Source organism: Helianthus annuus, chromosome 14 (assembly GCF_002127325.2).
Source record: "Helianthus annuus cultivar XRQ/B chromosome 14, HanXRQr2.0-SUNRISE, whole genome shotgun sequence".
Taxonomy (NCBI): Eukaryota; Viridiplantae; Streptophyta; class Magnoliopsida; order Asterales; family Asteraceae; genus Helianthus; species Helianthus annuus.
This window is the reverse complement of record NC_035446.2, coordinates 58,418,180-58,438,363: the sequence shown is the minus strand read 5'-3', so window position 1 is coordinate 58,438,363 and position 20,184 is coordinate 58,418,180. Positions and strand designations below refer to the sequence as shown.

The window sequence follows — 20,184 nt, the reverse complement described above, 5'->3', positions numbered from 1 at the left end:
CATACATTCGACTTTGTTTGAATAAATTTTAGAAGAAAATATAATAAGACAAAATAGATAGTAGTTAAAATTGTAAATTGAAGAAAGAGAAGAAATGATAAAAAAAAGAATATAGAGATAGGTAAGGGGTGTTGGATATAAAAGGTTTTTTAAAATATGATATAAATTTTAAAAAGCAAGCATTTTTAGTTAAATTATAAGGGTAAAGATGGTGGATTGGATGCGAATGCTCTTACAAGTCAATAAGTAGCTCCAAAATAAGCCACCCCAAACACCCTCTATAATTCAGCGGAGACTGAGTATTTTGTCTTCTCTAGTCCACCTATTATATACATCGTCCCCAACTCTCTTCACCTAAAACCCTACCTGCAACTCAAGCTCCATCAATGGCGAACCTCACAGACATCGAAGACGGCTTCTCAGCAACCAAATTATTCAACCAAGGCTACTCCTACACCTACGACGACGTCATCTTCCTCCCTCACTACATCGATTTCCCCACCGATGCCGTCAATCTATCCACCAAACTCTCCACAAACATCAACCTCTCCGTCCCCTGCGTCGCCTCTCCGATGGACACCGTGACGGAGTCCTCCATGGCCGTCGCCATGGCCTCTCTCGGCGGCATCGGCATCATTCACTCCAACAACACCGCCGTTGAACAAGCGGCGTTGATTCGTTCCGCCAAATCGCACCGTATACCGTACGTATCAACGGATATTCCGTTTGTAAACCCTAACGATTGTATTTTAGACAGTTCTGTTTTCGATACGTTTCCTTGTGTTTTTGTAACTGAAAACGGTTGTCAAAAGGATAGGAAGTTGTTAGGAGTTGTTGATAAGTTAGTTTGGAATAGTTTAAGTGATAAGGAAGCTAGGGTTTCTGGTTACATGAAGAAGAATGTTGTGACGTTACCGAATACGTCTAGTTTTAATGATGTTGCTGGATATTTAGCTGCTAATGATTTGGATCTTGTGCCTTTGGTGAGTGAGAATGGGGAGTTGGTGGATGTAGTGAGTGGTAAGGATGTGGAGAGGATTAATGGATTTCCGAAGCTAGGGTTGCCGACGGTGGGGAAAGGGGGTGAGTTTTTGGTTGGGGCCTCGATTGGGACGAGGGAGAGTGATAAGGAGAGGCTGAAACAGTTGGTTGATGCTGGTGCTGATGTGATTGTGATTGATAGCTCTCAAGGGAACTCGATTTATCAGATTGAGATGATTAAGTATGCTAAGAAGATGTTTCCGAGTATAGATGTGATTGGGGGTAATGTGGTTACTATGTACCAAGCTCAGAATTTGATTCAGGCTGGAGTTGATGGATTGCGAGTCGGGATGGGTTCGGGTTCTATCTGTACCACCCAGGAAGTCTGCGCGGTTGGTCGTGGTCAGGTATTTTTTTTTTATAAACCATATTCTAGTAATTGCAGTTTGAAGGTTATTTGCTCAATCTTTTTAGTGATACCTTGAGCTTTTAGCTTCCTTTTCTCTAATGGAATCTGTGCTTTGTTAGATACTTTTGTGTTTTAGTTATCTTTGAATGTCCTAGACTTGGTTTAAAAAGGCATGTGATTGCTTGAGGTTTATTTACAACCAGAAGCTGCGACCTTTAACATATCAACCTTTTTTAATCAAGTATACCTTTAACAATGTCTTTTGGGCACTTTATATAAACTCTAACTTTGCATTCAAGGCACAAAATTTGAGCATCTTGACCGAAAGATAACTTATTCTAGAACTATAGGTTGGGAACCCTCCGCATCAACATTTTTGGGGTTCTGATTATGCCTTACACAACTATGTTATCTGCTGCTATTAGGGAACTCGATTTAAATTCTAACTTTATACTCAAGACAAACAAATCCTCATCTTGAACGAAAAAGAACGCTTTTTTTTTCTCTTTTGGTTAACATTATTTCAAATAAGCGATTTATATAACTATCAAAATCAACATTGTTATGCCTTACACAATTGAGTTGTCTATTGCTATTGGGCACATGCTTCTTTTTCCCCAGACAAAAAATTGACCATCTTGAACAGAAAAAGCCTTAAATTTTTATGTATTTTGTTCGACATTTTTTCAAATATTATTCTAGAACTATTGGTTGGGAACACTCAAAACTGACATTGTTGTGCTATGGTTTTTCAGGCTACTGCAGTATACAAGGTAGCATCTATTGCTTCACAAAGTGGTATTCCCATCATTGCTGATGGTGGCATTTCAAATTCTGGGCACATTGTCAAAGCGTTGACCTTAGGAGCATCAACTGTCATGATGGGAAGCTTCTTAGCTGGAAGCACTGAAGCTCCTGGAGTCTATGAGTTTCAGGTAACTTGTTAAACTTTAAACCACCACCCAGAAATATTTTACTAACAATTATATAATATTAACTTTTTCTTTTGCAATTACAGGGTGGACGTAAGGTTAAAAAGTACCGTGGGATGGGATCTTTAGAAGCTATGACAAAAGGAAGCGATGCTCGGTACCTGGGTGATACAGCTAAGATGAAGATCGCACAGGGGGTTGTTGGGGCGGTTGCAGACAAAGGCTCTGTTTTGAAGTTTATTCCATACACAATGCAGGCAGTGAAACAGGGTTTCCAGGATCTTGGTGCTGATTCTTTGCAAGCAGCTCATGAGCTGTTAAGGTCCGGGACCTTAAGGCTTGAGGTATGTACATATATATATGTTCATCTTTTCCAACTTTATCTTGAAACTAGGGCTGTTCAAAAAGCTCGTGGCTCGGAGCTCGCTTGATATGGCTCGGTTTGAAACTGAGCCGAGCCAGCTCGACTCGGTTAGAAAGTGAGCCTAGCTCGGCTCGGTTCGTAACGAGCCGAACTGGCTCACTCATTAGCTTGGTTAGATCTGTCTCAGATTATTTTACTATATATATTTTGTTTTTATATACATATATCTTATCATTTGTTTTATGATCAGATCATTTGGTAACCATCTATTTTGAGAATATATCATTGCAAAAGTACTAATATATTCTTTGGTTCGTAATTTTAGGCTTGTCTTTTTTTCATTTCTTGATTTTGGTTTTGCTCTATTTTTTTTTCAGTTTATCATTCTCTGCAAACATTATAATTAAAAATTTCTCGAGTTCGATTAGGAAACAGTCAATGTGTTATTTATAATGATATATTATTAGACTATTTTTGAAATTTACATATCAGCTTATCATTTTTTCTTTTTAACCAAGCTGAGCTCGAGCTGAGATTTTCAGCTCGGTTTGAAATCTGAGCCGGGCCGAGCCGAGACCGAGCTTGCCCTGGCTCGACTCGGGTCATGAACAGCCCTACTTGTAACCAAACTCACAGCATAGGTCTCAGGTTCAAATCCAGCTTGGATTGGTTTCCTGCCGGTATAAGGGTGTTGGTGGGGCCTGTGAATTTTCCCTAACCGGTTTTCAACTTTTCATGATAGAATTTAGAGTAAATTGCCAAAATTGTCCTTGAGGTTTGGTCACATTTGTCAGTTTTATCCAAAACAACTTTTTTTGTACCATATTGTCCTTCACTTTTGGGCTAAGTCGTCATTTTCATCCAAACGTCTAACCTTTTTGCCAAAATCGTCCCTGAGGTTTGGAACTTTTTGCCATTTCATCCAAATATTTGCAAGAAAAAATAAGCCAAATTAGACATTTGGATGAAAATGGCAAAAAATCCCAAAAGTGAAGGACCATATGGTACAAAAAAATGTTGTTTTGGATGAAACTGGCAAACATGCCCAAACCTCAAGGACGATTTTGGCAATTTACTCTAGAATTTAATATCATGAATGATTGTTATTGGGCCAAATAGACAATTTTGAATGTTTTGATATGGCTACCAATTTATGACTTGTATAGGCACGAACGGGGGCGGCGCAGATTGAAGGCGGAGTTCATGGCTTGGTGTCTTATGAAAAGAAAGCATTCTAAGATGTTAAATTTCTGGAACAGAGGCTACTGGGTCTCTATTTTGTTGGTGTGGTTTCTTTTTGTAATTTTAAATTTCTTGGACCAATAAATCGACCCTGGCTATAAAATGAGGTTTGATGGGTTAAAAATGAGTCCTCTCTCAATTAGAGGTGTCACATAGACAAGCTATGTGATTCCACTCCAATGCTCAAGTCAATTAGGGACCAGCTTACCCTGAATGAAGTACTTATCATTTGGTGATGAAATGATGTTCACAAGTAAAAGTTGGTAATCAGGGGCGTACTTACCATAGGAGGAGGGGTAGTCCACGCTACCCCTCAACTTTTCTTCGAAAGTGTAATTTTTTACTTTTTTCGACGTTTTTTGTATTCCTCTACTTTTAAAAAAAATATTGTGCTACCCTTCTCGTATGGAATAGTTAAAGTGAAAGAGGGATCACTAAAAATAGATGGCATCAGGGTGCTTATTTCTTTTTCTGATCGACAAGCTTTAACGCAGGTTCCATTCTTGAAGAAGATGACTGTAAAGTCAAAAACTTAGTTTAAAATTTAATTTATTTATTATTTTTGTCTTACTGTATTTTCTAACATAGACTAGGAATTTTTTACAACACCTGCTTTGTTGCAGAGCAAACACATCATTCAAAAGTCAAGATTTTTTTATGCATTTCATAATGTTATTTATCATTTCTTTAAATGTAAAATATCGAAATAGTTACCCCTTTCCATGTATTTCACAATTTCATTTTTATTGCCATTTTCATCATATTGGTAAACCGAGTCATAATTTTCTAGTTAACTTCTCCTTTTTTGTCGTTTTCCTAATTAAAATGAAGGGTATAATTATCATTTTATGCCATAATATATTTAATTAAATGAGAAAACAATAAAAATGGGTAAAAGTTAATAGAAAATTTTAACACAATTTGCAATTGGATGAAAATGTTAGCAAAAATGAAACCTTAGGGACTCATATACAAAAAGTTTTATTTTTATACGGAAGTGACAAAAATGGCCTAAAGTCAGGATCCATTTTAGCATTTTACTCTATAAACTCTGTATATTTTAGAATGAACTTTGATATATAGGTTTTTCACCTACGAGATCATGACTTTAAATAGACAAACTATTCTAATGATCGGAGATGTTTTAATGTAGAATGGTTTAATAAAGTATGATAAAAAAAATGGTCTATTTTAGTGGTCGGGGACGTTTTATTAGTGGCCTATGGCTAAAAAAAATTGGTCCAATTGTAAATGGACAAACTATTCTAGTGGTCAGAAACGTTTTATTATCGTGTTTCTATTTTTGTTTCATTACATTGTATGAAGCATGGTAAAAAAAATTGAACGTTACCTGTAAAATTTTGGTGTAGATCCATCACCATTAGTAATACTATATCCAACTCATATTGCACTCAGCTTGAGACAGCAACTGCTTGACTGATACAATGATCATGGAATGATTAATTTGAAAATTCTTATTATTCGATTAGTTAGAACAGAGTTAGTTAAAAAGGAGAGGGTGTTGTAATCCGAATTTATATCGGTTACATGTAATTTCTTGTTAGGCTGCTCATATAGGGCAACGCCCCTAGCCACCTCAACTGGGTAGTGCTCCCAACACCGCCCTTCATCTGCTAAAGAAGAGCGCTATGCAAGCCATTGCCATCCCCTTAGCAGGTGTGATGATTTTGGTGGGGAACATACCTTTATTTTATTTTTTATTCCTTTTTTCTTGTTTTTTTTTTAATAACATGACGCTATGATTTTGGTAGGGTTTTATCACACACCATTAAAGTTAAAATGGGACGTCATTGTTGCCCTAAAGTCAACAAAAGTAGTAATGCAAATTTTCAAATTTATGTCACAACCCAACAAAATCAAAGTATGTGTGCTCAACCTAATCGAGCAAAATTTAAATAGAATTCCGCTATGTCTTGATTGGTTATGAGAACATTATTATTTGATGAATAATTCCGCTAGGACCCCCATCGCATTCAAGTATATGGCCACAAGAACAAATTTGGCTACAACATTCTTTGAGCAATGCAAGACCTAGCAAGTTTTTACAAAAGCAGCATTTGTTTTATAAAGTCGCTCGACTCTTTAAGACTTATTTTATAAACATATTGCTTTTACAAAAAAGAAATTTTGAAATCTTTAACAGGTTTTTCGTAATAGTTTAATATTACAAATTTCATTTTATCTTAAAAAACTTTGTTTTATAACAATTTATTTTCTTAAAACTTGTTTGAGATTGTCTTAAACTAGTAGGATTTCCTGCGCTCCGCTGCAGGCTTTCAATCGGTATCGGTTTAGTTCGTTACGATACCAGTACCAATGTTGTTTGGCACGTCGAGAAATCCATTAAAACCAATATTGTACCAAAATAGACATTATTCGGATGCTATCATGTCAGTTTTGACGAAAAGAACAAAAGATAGTGTATTTGACCCCTTCGATTAAAACTTTTATCGAATCTTGGATAAAAATAATCACGTCGTAACGTATATTTAAAATTTATAAAACATTATATTCTATTACGAAAAAAGGAAAAGGAAGAATATGTCACTTAAAAAAATAAACCACAACGTAACTTCGATGATATGCACGCTTGTGCTTTGATTACGTGTACTATTCCCAACTCGGTTTTGAGTAAAGTTATGTCTATTCATATATAAAACTAAACATGTCACAATGAAATACATAGAATTTTACTAAACAACTTATCTTAATAGTTATAAATGGAAATAAAATATATTTAAAAGTAATTATGATATGAAAATATTGTAAAAAAGATTAAAGAATAGTGAGAAAACCACACCTACAAAGGATATTAATATATTAGTATAATATATTTTATAACCTAGTATATTAATATATTAATATAATATATTAGTTGACATGTGAGCAAACAATCAATGCAATTCATATTGTACTATAGCTTTGATCTATTGTATTTTACTGTACATCCTCTTTATAAATGTAGGGTATAAGAATTGACGATTCTGAATATTAGCTCATCTTGTAGGATCGATCTCCGACCTAAACGAGTCGTTCGGAAGAGCTCAACTCCGTTTCAGAGGCGGAAACAAGGAAACGGATGCGTACACAGCTTGTATTACACTCTAAACCTCTTGTATATTGATTTAACAATGTATTCGATTACAAGGAAAACCGGCAATACCTCGGTACCAAATCTGAACAACGTTACAAATGAATTGACAAAGTATCCTATTTATACTAGTTTGGAACCGCCCATAGAGACATGCCACAAAGGCGGTCCTACACTAAACCGTAAAGGCGGTTCCACATGCTTGCTGTAAAGGCGATTCCACACTTTGATCATAAAAGCGGTTCCACATGACTTCTTTGCAGTAAAAGCGAACTTGCCATTGGACCTTATAAACCTTTTGTCTTTTGTGATTGAATCTTCCCATAGGACCATCAGTTGTAGTCATCTTATTGAACCCTCATATGGTCCAATCACAAAATGGCTACTTTTACAATATCAAAATCAAACAACCTTTGTCGTTTGATGGCTTTTTGACATATGATGACATGTGATGACATCACATGTGATGTCATCAAGATGATGTCACATGTGATGTCATGGCTGACCGGATCCGCAACGAGACCAAGACTCGACATTAGACGAAGGCGACAGATGACTGCACCAACAGACTCCCCCTCAGATGTTGACGAGTCTTAAGTGTCGAGTCTTCAACGACTTCAGTCTTTAACAGTGAAAGCATCCTCAACTCTTAAACTTCTCTTCTCATTATCATCAGCTTCAACAGATTCTCCACGAACAATCTTTACTTGGATGTCTTCAGACTCCCCCTTTCGATAAGCTGGGATCGTAGTCTGGCTTGTTGTAACCACAAAGACTTCAGGTATCGGAACCTGGATCTCTATCTCTTTGAAACCTGCACATCCTTTACCCAAAAATAAATCTCCCGATGATAATATGAAAATATCTAGTGACTCGATCACAGAAATTATACAATCACAGAATGATTTTGTCACACCCCGATTTCCACGTGTCACCGGTGGGCCCGGTGTGGGGTACAGTGACGTAGTTGGCATCGTCATAGACAATCAACACAATATAATAGTGCACAGCGGAAGCAGAATAGAAACATTTCAACTTTAAATAAAGTGCAATAATAGATATCACAGTAGTTGAAATGGATCCACAGGCGGATCAAATAAAATAAGATAAAAATAGTTCAACAGATATTTGTCGTCCGAGCTTGCGAGACTATATTGGACGCTCTTAGGAAACAGCCAGCCTATTTTCGTGTAGTACCTGCACTTAACCTTTTGGGATACGTCAGTTTACACTGGTAAATACAAATCGACTGACTCATTTTGAAAATGATTGAAAATTGATTTAAATGCGCGAGGCATAAATATTTTTATTAACTTGGGATAATTATATAATATAAACTTGTGAACGAATTACATGCACTTATATCTCTGGTGGCCCGGGATCTACTGTCCGGGCTAGAGATTAAATGACACACCACATTAAAGAGTTATACACGTCGGGTGTACGCCTACACCCCGTGCTCTGGTCGTGGCCATCTCGTAAGATAATGCCAAGGATATCCGGGACACGGTCAATAACCCCCCAAAGCCTTTAAGTAAGACAAACTGTTTAAACGAAGTCGCACAAGCTATTCAAGACTGTACACCTATAAGGAGCAGGACTTGTGCGCCCGATCAAGCGGTATTTTAAATACCGTACCCCAAGCCCGTATAGGGAAAATAAGTCAAAATGTATTTACCTGAGCAAGTATAAGTCACAAATGATAAGTGTTGGTAGCTTTTACCGGGCCTCCTAATCTGGAACAAAGGTTTATAATTAACCTATTAGATTCCTAACGGCCTTTTATTTAAGCTTAAGCTTTGACCGGTTAGTTTTAGGAATGATACGGTTTACGCACGATTAAGCGAAAGACCGGATAGAATGTGATTTAGACCCGACAAGTTTGAATACTTGTATAATATGGGTATACTAAATACATTCTGGATTTTGAAATAGAAATGATATCGTTTGACCCGTTTCGGTCAATTTACGCAAACTAGTTACGTAAACCGAACCGAACGCGAAAAGGGCGTTACGGGTAGGCCAATGATTCAAATGCAAGTTCCCTGATGTAATATGCTTAAAATACGATATTATATCAGTAAGTTATGTTCTATATTGCCCGGAATAATTTTAAACCCAATTTATGCCTTAGAAGGGCATTTTGGTCATTTAAAGACAATAAAAGGGTAAAATTAGAAATCTGAGTTTCGGGTCTGGTTCATACAGTAAATATACTTAATATAACATATTATATCAGTAGGGTATGACCCATATATCAAATTTATCATTTAAAATCAAACTATGCACCGTAGGGGTATTTTAGTAATTTCACAAGGGCTAAAAGTGCCAGAACTGGAAGCCTGAGTTTATATACTTATACTTACTGTTCTTATATGAAAATATGCTAATCACATCAGTAGGTATAGGTCTTACATGTTTAAAACAAGTATAACGCTTACTATGCGCTTAAAATGCTAAATATGCGATTTAAGGGCGTTTTCGGGTTTTCAAATTAAATCTGAGATTTTTATATTTCCAGAATACTTAAAATAATTTATTCATCATATAAAATCAGTAGAAAAAGGTTTCGGGTCAAAAGGATGTGTAAAACTCATTTTATGGCTAAAACGGTCAAAACCGACATAAGCCGAAATGACTAGGCGATCTAGGATCCGTTCAGCCAAAAATTAATTAAAAATCATCAAAATTCCCAGAATATTATATTACTTCTGTTGGTAAAAAGTTTTGCATCAAAACGTGGCCAGAAACGGGTTCTACGCGAAAAGGACCGTTTATGTAAATTTATAATATAGTTTTACGCTAATGGCCATAACTCACAATCTGGACCACCAACTGATCCGAAATTTTCGGTGCAAGTTCATATATTAGAAATAAAGATTTCTATCCTTTCACTTTTCCAAAAATCCCGTTTTAAATCAAAAAGGGCAAAATAGTCAACTTTATGCACAAATCGGAAACATGCATTCGAATAGGCTAAGCATAGACTCAATCAAAGAAAATTCCAGAAAGTTTAACTAAAATAAAAATAGTCAAAAAATACTTTCCAATACAGATCTCGAACATGCATGTACGAATCCGAATCGATAGTCGACGAAATAATCGTTTTACAAGACTTTCGGTTCCGATTCGTGGCTATACTATAGATTGTCGAGTTGATGATGATTAAAACACATTCTTATATGTATTACAAGTTACTTATGATGATCAATCAGATTGCATGTCTAATATATTAACATTCAAGCTTATTTTTGCGAAAATCAATTCTGTTGACTTTTTAGAACCATGTTTGACTCGACAATTTGCATGCATATAGTGGGATTCAGATAGTGCCCCTTAGAGGGTTTGTTTCCCACTTAAATACCAATCTATAACAGGTTTCAATTCGAGAAATGACTGAAAGAGATCCGTTTAATCAGAAAGTCAAAGCTTATGAACACCCAGTTTGACTTTTACTAATAATCAAAGCAAAAACGGATTATAGAACGAATTGAAAGCTTACAAAGGTTCTATAGATGTTTAGAGAACACTAGAAGTCGGCCTTGTTGATCAGATTATCTCCAGAAAGCTTGCCTTGAAGGTTCTTGATAGAGAGCTCCTTGTTTACTTTGAGAATGTCCAAGAAATATGATCAAAATCTGATTTAAAGCCACAAATTCGAGGTTACTGTTGTAGTAGCCATGCAAGGAATGTTATTGGGTCAATTGGAGGTGCCACCAGCTGTTACCAACATCAAATTCGGACCAAACTATCCATTTTTGTGAATTCTGTCGCTGGGCAACCCACGCGGCCCGCTTGGGCTTTCCCAGGCGGGTCGCCTGACCCCTGGTTCAGCCAAACAAGTTTCCTTTTTGGCAGAAATGGTCCCTGAGCTTGTACGCGATGTTTCGGCTACTTTTCTCGACCCGTAAACCCCCAAACTTGGTTTTTAAGAACCTTAGGACTTTTACCAACATGGTAATGTCCTTGGATAACTTTGCGCTCAACCGAAAAGCCCTGAAATTCGACGTTGACGCTTTTAGTCCCTTAAGTACGGTTTTGGCCATAACTTTCTCATACGTTGACGAAACTTCATGAAATTTTTACCACATATTCTAGTGAGTATATTTTAGCTATACAAAGCTTCGGGTCTGCCAAAAGTTCACTCAGAGGTATAAATTAAACATGTTGACACTTTTGGCCCCTATAGTTTGAAATACTTCACTTTTGTGCAATTTCCGCGTCGTATGATCCATGAACCATCCGTTAAAGGTTATAAACATTATGTAGGGTTATCATAGAGCCTATTTATCCATTGTTGACACTTTGGACCCTTACGTTCCATAGTTTTCACTGTTTGTCACTTTTAGTCCCTCTAAAGTATGTTTTCACCTAACGGAACCTTATGACACGTGTCAAGACATTATTGGACGAAATTTTTCGAGGTGTTACATCCTCACCCCCTTAAAAGAAATCTCGACCCCGAGATTTATTCAAACAAATGGGGATATTTTTCTTTCATCGTGGATTCCACTTCCCACGTATACTCGGGTCCTCTACGGGCATCCCATTTGACCTTTACAATAGGCACGTGCTTCCGTCGAAGCTTCTTTACCTGTCGATCCTCAATAGACAAAGGTTTTTCCACAAATTTTAGACTTTCGTCTATGTGTATATCTGTATGCGGTATAACCAGTGAATCGTCAGCGAAACACTTCTTCAATTACAGATGTGGAACACATTATGAATGGCACTAAGCTCTTCAGGCAAGTTTAACTTGTAAGCGACTGACCCGATACGTTCGATTATCTCGAAAGGTCCTATATATCTCGGGCTTAGCTTGCCTTTCTTTCCAAATCTCATCACACCTTTCCAAGGTGATACCTTAAGCAACACTTTTTCACCCACATCAAAGTGAAAATCTTTGCGCTTAGGATCCGCATAACTTTTCTGCCTATCCCTGGCAGCTTTCAAACGATCACGGATCTGAACGATCTTGTCTGTCGTCTCAAAGACGATATCTGGTCCAGACAACTGGACATCTCCAACTTCTGCCCAACAAATGGGCGATCTACACTTCCTACCGTATAGGGCCTCAAAAGGCGCAGCCTTTATGCTGGAATGGTAGCTGTTGTTGTAGGAGAATTCAATCAGTGGTAGGTTCTTATCCCAACTACCACCCAAATCGATTGCACATGCACGAAGCATGTCTTCCAAAGTTTGAATAGTACGCTCACTCTGACCATCAGTCTGAGGATGGTAAGCCGTACTAAAATTCAAACGAGTGCCCAACGACTGTTGGAAACTTTTCCAAAAATGCGACGTATATCTAGTATCTCTATCAGAGATAATAGATATAGGTATACCATGTAGCGCTACTATCTTATCGACGTATAATTGAGCTAACATATCTGAGCTATACGTCTCTTTGATGGGTAGAAAATGAGCTGACTTAGTCAGTCTGTCTACTATGACCCATATGGTATCATTTCCCTTTTTCGTCTTCGGCAACTTGGTGATAAAATCCATTGTCACCATTTCCCATTTCCATTTGGGAATTTCAGGTTGCTGAAGCAAACCTGACGGCTTCTGATGCTCAGCCTTGACCTGCGCACAAGTCAAACATTTGGCCACATACTCGGCCACGGACTTTTTCAAACCAATCCACCAGTAGTTTGATTTCAAATCCTGGTACATCTTATCAGCTCCAGGATGAACGGAATATTTAGAGCTGTGGGCTTCCTGGAGGATAACATCCCGAAGTCCTCCATATACTGGAACCCATATTCGTCCGTTTAGTCGAAGCATTCCATCTTTGTCGTGGGATAACTGCTCCTCAGTTACTCCCAACTTTTCTGCAGGATAGTTAGCTTCCAGCACAGCTTCCTTCTGTGCAGCTAACACCCTTTCATTCAAATTATTTCTTATCTCAATGCGCTTGGCATTGATTCTGATTGGCTTCACCCTTTCCTTTCTACTTAAGGCGTCGGCAACCACATTTGCCTTGCCTGGATGGTATCGTATCTCGCAATCATAGTCATTGAGAGTTTCCATCCATCGCCTTTGACGCATGTTCAATTCCTTCTGATTGAACAGATGCTGAAGACTCTTGTGATCCGAATAAATTATGCACTTGGTGCCATACAAGTAATGTCTCCATAGCTTCAGTGCAAATACAACCGCACCCAATTCCAAATCGTGGGTGGTGTAGTTCTTCTCGTGCACTTTGAGCTGTCGAGAAGCGTAGGCAATGACTTTGCCTTTCTGCATGAGTACGCAGCCCATGCCAGTATGTGATGCATCACAATATACCACAAATTCATCTATACCATCAGGCAATGTCAATACTGGCGCATTGCTCAGCTTCTGCTTCAGAATGTCAAAGGATTCCTGCTGCTTAGGGCCCCAATCAAACTTAATCTTCTTACGAGTCAACGAAGTTAGGGGCGCAGCAATTCTCGAAAAGTTCTCGATAAATCGCCTATAGTATCCTGCCAATCCGAGGAAACTGCGAATCTCGGTAGGAGTCTTCGGCTCCTGCCAGTTCATGACTGCTTCTACTTTAGCGGGATCTACTTGGATACCACGCTCGCTTACAACATGTCCAAGGAATTGGACTTCTCGAAGCCAAAATTCACACTTCGAAAATTTGGCATAAAGCTTTTCTTGATTCAGAAGTTTGAGAATACAACGAAGGTGTTTCTCATGTTCAGCTTGGCTCTTCGAGTAGATAAGAATGTCATCAATAAAGACGATGACGAACTTATCTAAATAGGGTTTGCAGACGCGATTCATGAGATCCATGAACGCGGCTGGTGCGTTGGTGAGCCCAAACGGCATCACTAGGAACTCGTAATGTCCATAACGAGTCCTAAACGCGGTCTTGTGTACGTCTTCCTCCTTGACCTTCAACTGATGATAACCTGGCCTCAGGTCAATCTTGGAGAAATAGCTTGCTCCTTGCAACTGATCGAACAGATCGTCGATCCTGGGTAACGGATACCTATTCTTGATAGTGACCTTGTTAAGCTCACGGTAATCGATGCACAGACGCATCGAACCATCCTTCTTCTTAACGAACAAGATTGGCGCTCCCCAAGGAGACGAGCTAGGTCTGATAAAACCCTTAGCTAACAGATCATCCAATTGCGTCCTCAACTCCTTCATCTCCGTTGGTGCCAATCTATATGGTGCTCTTGCTACAGGTGCTGCACCTGGAATAATGTCTATCCGGAACTCCACTTGCCTATCCGGTGGCAAACCGGGTAGTTCTTCAGGAAATACTTCAGGATATTCTGATATAACAGGGATATCCTCAATCTTCGGCTTCGGCTCATCAATGGTGACTTGTGCCATATAAATGACACATCCTTTCTGCATGCATCTGGATGCTTTGAGCATGGACACTTGCTCAGGCAATCCATGCTGGGTATCTCCTTGAATAGTAAGTGACTCACCGGACGGAGTCTTAACTATTACTTGCTTTCTATTGCACAGAATCTGGGCTTGGTTACTTGACAACCAATCCATGCCTATCACTATGTCGAATCCAGCTAACTTAAAGGGAAGCAAGGATAACGGGAAAGAATGATTCCTAATGGATATAACACATCCATCTAGAACAGTTGAGGCGGTTTCTATGGTTCCATCGGCTAATTCCACCTCATATTTCACACTTAAGGTTTTAACAGGAAGGTTCAACAGTTTACAAAACTTATCATCTACAAACGACTTATCAGCTCCTGAATCAAACAAGACTCTAGCAAAAACATCATTTACAAGAAACGTACCGGTAATGACGTTATCGTCAAGGACTGCTTCCTTTGCGTCCATTCTGAAGACTCTCGCATTAGTCTTCTTCCCTTCCTCGGCCTTCTTTGCAAACTTTGGGCAGTTGGGCCGAATGTGACCTTTTTCGTTGCAACCGAAACAAGTTGCATCCTTCATTTTCTTGCAATCCACAGCTTTATGATCTGTGGACTTGCAGATTCCACATCGTTTCTCCGAAGACTGGGATTTTGTTTCTAACCGACACCTCCCAAAGTGGTGTCTCCTACAAATCTTGCATCTGGGTTTCTCACCCGACTGATGATCACTCTTCCTAGACCCCGACCCTTTCCTGTGGTCGTTGTTTCCTCTATGTCGTTTCTCAGACCTTCGTGAGGTGTCATCCTCACGTTTCCGTTTGTTCTCCTCAGAGCTCTTCATGGCTCTTAATCTAACCACGTCTTGAGTGAGGGAGAGGGATAGATCAGCTACGGATCTAAATGTAGTAGGTCTTGAAGCTTTAACACTCGCCTTTATCTCCGGTGCCAGACCCCCAATAAATCGAGCAATCCTACGCGGCTCCGGGGTCACCAGATAAGGCACTAAACGAGACAACGTGTTGAACGTAGTAAGATACGCTTGACAATCGAGGTTCTTCATAACTAAGGATACAAAATCCGATTCGATTCGCTCGACCTCGTGCTGCGGACAGAAGTTCTCTTTAATCAGGGCCACAAACTGTTCCCACGACAAACCGTACAGTGTGGCCTTACCGGCATCTTGTAGGAGTGACTTCCACCATGCTAACGCATCTCCCTTAAATGACTGGGACACGTACTTCACGACGTCCCTATCAGCACACCCGCTGATATCAACCACAGTATCCATCTCATCAATCCACGTCATGCAATCGACGGCTCCCTTTTCCCCAGTGAAATCTCTGGGCTTGCAAGATACAAAATACTTGTACGTACAGGACCTGCTGTACGTGTCATGTTTCAGCTTAATCTCCTGCTTTGGGACGCTGCTGTGGTTGGAGGAATGATTATCATCCTCAGCTTTCTTCGGCTCACTCTTTTTAGATGGCGGCTTACTATGAGCCCCTGAATGAGTCTTAGACTTGACATGCGTCACTGTGCGGGTTCTACTCTGAGTACCACTAGATTCCTTGAACTGCCGATCCATAGCCTTGGCGACAGCATTATCTATCAGTGCTTGCAATTCTTCACCAGTGACGTGAATCCTGGTATTGTCTGGGTGCTCCCCAGAATGACTGTTGGTCTCCTCCGATTTGGCCATTGTAGCTTTAAGCTACAATAAAGGACAAGGTCTAATTTAGAACCTAACAGTATTATCGTTCTAGACGATGTATTAACCATGGTATCAAAAACCTTAGTAGTTAATTTAATAAATTTCATTCAGGCTCTTATTAGCAATCAAGGAATGAAAATATATATTTTGGCACCATAGGCCTAGTCACATGGACAATTACTAAATTATAAATTTAGATTTTTATAGGATTATAAATTGTATAATTAAACAAATAATCCTTTACTAGACAGAGAGTCAAAAACACAACTGTCATTATATAACATAGTTATAACCCGTAGGTATCAAGTCATTAATAGACTTGTATACAGATATAATCTGTAGATATTTCTTTTCTTGGCAGGGAGTTACAAACCACAACTGCCATTATATGACATAGTCATAACCCGTAGGTATCAAGTCATTAATAGACTTGTATACAGATAAAAATCTGTAGATAATTTTAAAAAGTGGCTTGTGTGATTTTGCAGATCACGCTTGGCCAGGAATGTTAACATGTTTTCAGATGTTAACAGGGAGTTGAATCCTTTCAACCAGGTTTTACCATCAGGGCCAGGCCTGTTAATAAGGCATTCAAGCTAGGTTATACCTTACTAAGATTCTTATAAAATGGCAAATCAAATAAAAATTGATATTTTCCATTATTTTAATATTATTCATGCATATAAATAAAATGATAAATTCAAACTAACCATTTCAAATTTCAAATAAAGTACCAGTACATATTTGCCCTAAACGGGACTTTGAAATAACATGGATAACATGAATAACATGCCCGCGCAGGGGCTAAACAAATAACAACAATAACAAAATAAAACAAACCCACGCAGGGGTTAACAGGATAACATACCCTCGCAGGGGTAGAATAAGATAGATATACCCACACAGGGGTAGAGTACAAGGATAGATGTCCACACAGGGACATGAGTACATGAGACAAAAATCGAAGGATTCAATGATCCCTCTTGCTCTTACCCTTGAGCAGGTCAAACACCTTCTTGAACATGCCACTGGTGCGACGGCGATCAGCTCGCATCTCGTGTTGAAACTCACGTCGCATGCTGTCAATCCCATGCAGGATTTCCTGAACCTGCGGCGGCGACATCATAGGCGCCGGTGGCGGTGGCTGGTACTGCTGCGGCTGCGGCGGCTGGTACGGCTGCGGCTGCGGTGGCTGTTGGTAACCCGGAGGGTAACCAAAAGTAGACTGCCCAGCAGCCCAAGTGTCTCCCAATGGACCACTGGGTGGGAGTGAGCTGTAGTTCACAGCTTGCCAGTAAGGGTCTCCCGTGTAATCATAACCCTGAGGGAATACATGCTCGAACGGGTTGAACTGAGCGGCACTAGCATAAGCCGGAATCGGCTCTCCATAGTTCTGCGGCGGCAGAGGCGGGATCGGTACGGAAGTAACCTCCGATACGGGATGCTGAGACTCCCCTGTCTCGGACTCCCCGGGAAGAGACGTGTAGCGGCTGCTACCAACATGTGGAGGGGTGCCTATGCGAATCCCTCCGCGCGTAGACATGCGCGCATTCCTCCTATGCCTCTGAGGCGGAGGAGGTAAAACTGGTGGCGGCGGTGGTGACGGAGTGATCACGTCACGCCATAGGGCCTCAGATAGGTCCTGCGGTAGAGGCGGCTGCTGCTGAAGCTGCTGCGAGTGGTGCTGCGAGTGCACCGGCGAAACCTGGTGAGACTGGAGCATCGGAGAGTTGTGGCTGGGGGTGAAATACCAATCATGCTGCTTAAATCTCTCCTGAAAGCTGTCCCCACCATTGTAGGGTGATCCCCTAAATGGCGACCCATCCGATATCTCAATCGGATGGTTAGGCGTACCTGATGGCGGTAGCGAGGGGTCCGTATCCTCGTCGACGTCCATCTCGTGACCACCAGAAAAGTGGTCCTCCGGTCCAAGTGGGTTATGACCCACTGGCTCATCCACAAAAGCATTAGGGTTATACAAACCCTGGTAGACTGGTGCTGGATACTGGTGCGGTGACTGGTGCAAAGGTATGTAGGATCCATGCGAACCATGGGGCCCATTCTCCGAGTGGGGCCCAAACGAGTGGGGTAATGACGGTGAAGTGCTGGCGGATACCGAGTGTCTAGCAGGCTCGGCGAAAGACCTCCAAAGGTCGTTGGCGGCTGTGTTGTGCGTGGCGGATGGTGCTCGCCTATGTGAGGGCCCTGCCTCATGGTCGTGAGACGTATCAAATCCTCCTCGACCTCTCATTCTTGGCGGCATAGTGATCCTGTCAAAAGTCAAACAAGTTGCACAACAAAATATATAAGACAATGCAAAATAATAAAAATAAATTAAACGAAATGTTGAACGTTTCCTAAGTTCTTTGTCTAGACTCGAAAATCGAGGAATGTGCAATTGTGTAACTGAGATTAAACACAAAAGACTAGTGTTTAATTCACTCAGCGTTGGCTCTGATACCAACCTGTCACACCCCGATTTCCACGTGTCACCGGTGGGCCCGGTGTGGGGTACAGTGACGTAGTTGGCATCGTCATAGACAATCAACACAATATAATAGTGCACAGCGGAAGCAGAATAGAAACATTTCAACTTTAAATAAAGTGCAATAATAGATATCACAGTAGTTGAAATGGATCCACAGGCGGATCAAATAAAATAAGATAAAAATAGTTCAACAGATATTTGTCGTCCGAGCTTGCGAGACTATATTGGACGCTCTTAGGAAACAGCCAGCCTATTTTCGTGTAGTACCTGCACTTAACCTTTTGGGAAAAATACGTCAGTTTACACTGGTAAATACAAATCGACTGACTCATTTTGAAAATGATTGAAAATTGATTTAAATGCGCGAGGCATAAATATTTTTATTAACTTGGGATAATTATATAATATAAACTTGTGAACAAATTACATGCACTTATATCTCTGGTGGCCCGGGATCTACTGTCCGGGCTAGAGATTAAATGACACACCACATTAAAGAGTTATACACGTCGGGTGTACGCCTACACCCCGTGCTCTGGTCGTGGCCATCTCGTAAGATAATGCCAAGGATATCCGGGACACGGTCAATAACCCCCCAAAGCCTTTAAGTAAGACAAACTGTTTAAACGAAGTCGCACAAGCTATTCAAGACTGTACACCTATAAGGAGCAGGACTTGTGCGCCCGATCAAGCGGTATTTTAAATACCGTACCCCAAGCCCGTATAGGGAAAATAAGTCAAAATGTATTTACCTGAGCAAGTATAAGTCACAAATGATAAGTGTTGGTAGCTTTTACCGGGCCTCCTAATCTGGAACAAAGGTTTATAATTAACCTATTAGATTCCTAACGGCCTTTTATTTAAGCTTAAGCTTTGACCGGTTAGTTTTAGGAATGATACGGTTTACGCACGATTAAGCGAAAGACCGGATAGAATGTGATTTAGACCCGACAAGTTTGAATACTTGTATAATATGGGTATACTAAATACATTCTGGATTTTGAAATAGAAATGATATCGTTTGACCCGTTTCGGTCAATTTACGCAAACTAGTTACGTAAACCGAACCGAACGCGAAAAGGGCGTTACGGGTAGGCCAATGATTCAAATGCAAGTTCCCTGATGTAATATGCTTAAAATACGATATTATATCAGTAAGTTATGTTCTATATTGCCCGGAATAATTTTAAACCCAATTTATGCCTTAGAAGGGCATTTTGGTCATTTAAAGACAATAAAAGGGTAAAATTAGAAATCTGAGTTTCGGGTCTGGTTCATACAGTAAATATACTTAATATAACATATTATATCAGTAGGGTATGACCCATATATCAAATTTATCATTTAAAATCAAACTATGCACCGTAGGGGTATTTTAGTAATTTCACAAGGGCTAAAAGTGCCAGAACTGGAAGCCTGAGTTTATATACTTATACTTACTGTTCTTATATGAAAATATGCTAATCACATCAGTAGGTATAGGTCTTACATGTTTAAAACAAGTATAACGCTTACTATGCGCTTAAAATGCTAAATATGCGATTTAAGGGCGTTTTCGGGTTTTCAAATTAAATCTGAGATTTTTATATTTCCAGAATA

General features: G+C 39.7%; 1 protein-coding gene across 1 annotated transcript; it reads left to right on the top strand.

Annotated features, from left to right (window-relative positions):
- The first annotated feature begins 264 nt into the window (after positions 1-264).
- LOC110908418 (inosine-5'-monophosphate dehydrogenase 2) lies at positions 265-4,375 on the top strand. Its single transcript, XM_022153356.2, has 4 exons — positions 265-1,388; positions 2,146-2,325; positions 2,409-2,666; positions 3,853-4,375. The coding sequence occupies exons 1-4, from the start codon at positions 387-389 to the stop codon at positions 3,922-3,924; spliced, it is 1,512 nt and encodes a 503-aa protein (XP_022009048.1). The 5' UTR covers positions 265-386; the 3' UTR covers positions 3,925-4,375.
- The last annotated feature ends 15,809 nt before the right edge of the window (positions 4,376-20,184 follow it).

Coding starts and splice junctions, on each gene's coding strand:
- LOC110908418 (XM_022153356.2), top strand. CDS start 387: ATGGCGAACCTCACAGACATCGAAGACGGCTTCTCAGCAACCAAATTA. Junction 1,389..2,145: donor GCGCGGTTGGTCGTGGTCAG/GTATTTTTTTTT, acceptor ATGGTTTTTCAG/GCTACTGCAGTATACAAGGT. Junction 2,326..2,408: donor CTGGAGTCTATGAGTTTCAG/GTAACTTGTTAA, acceptor TTGCAATTACAG/GGTGGACGTAAGGTTAAAAA.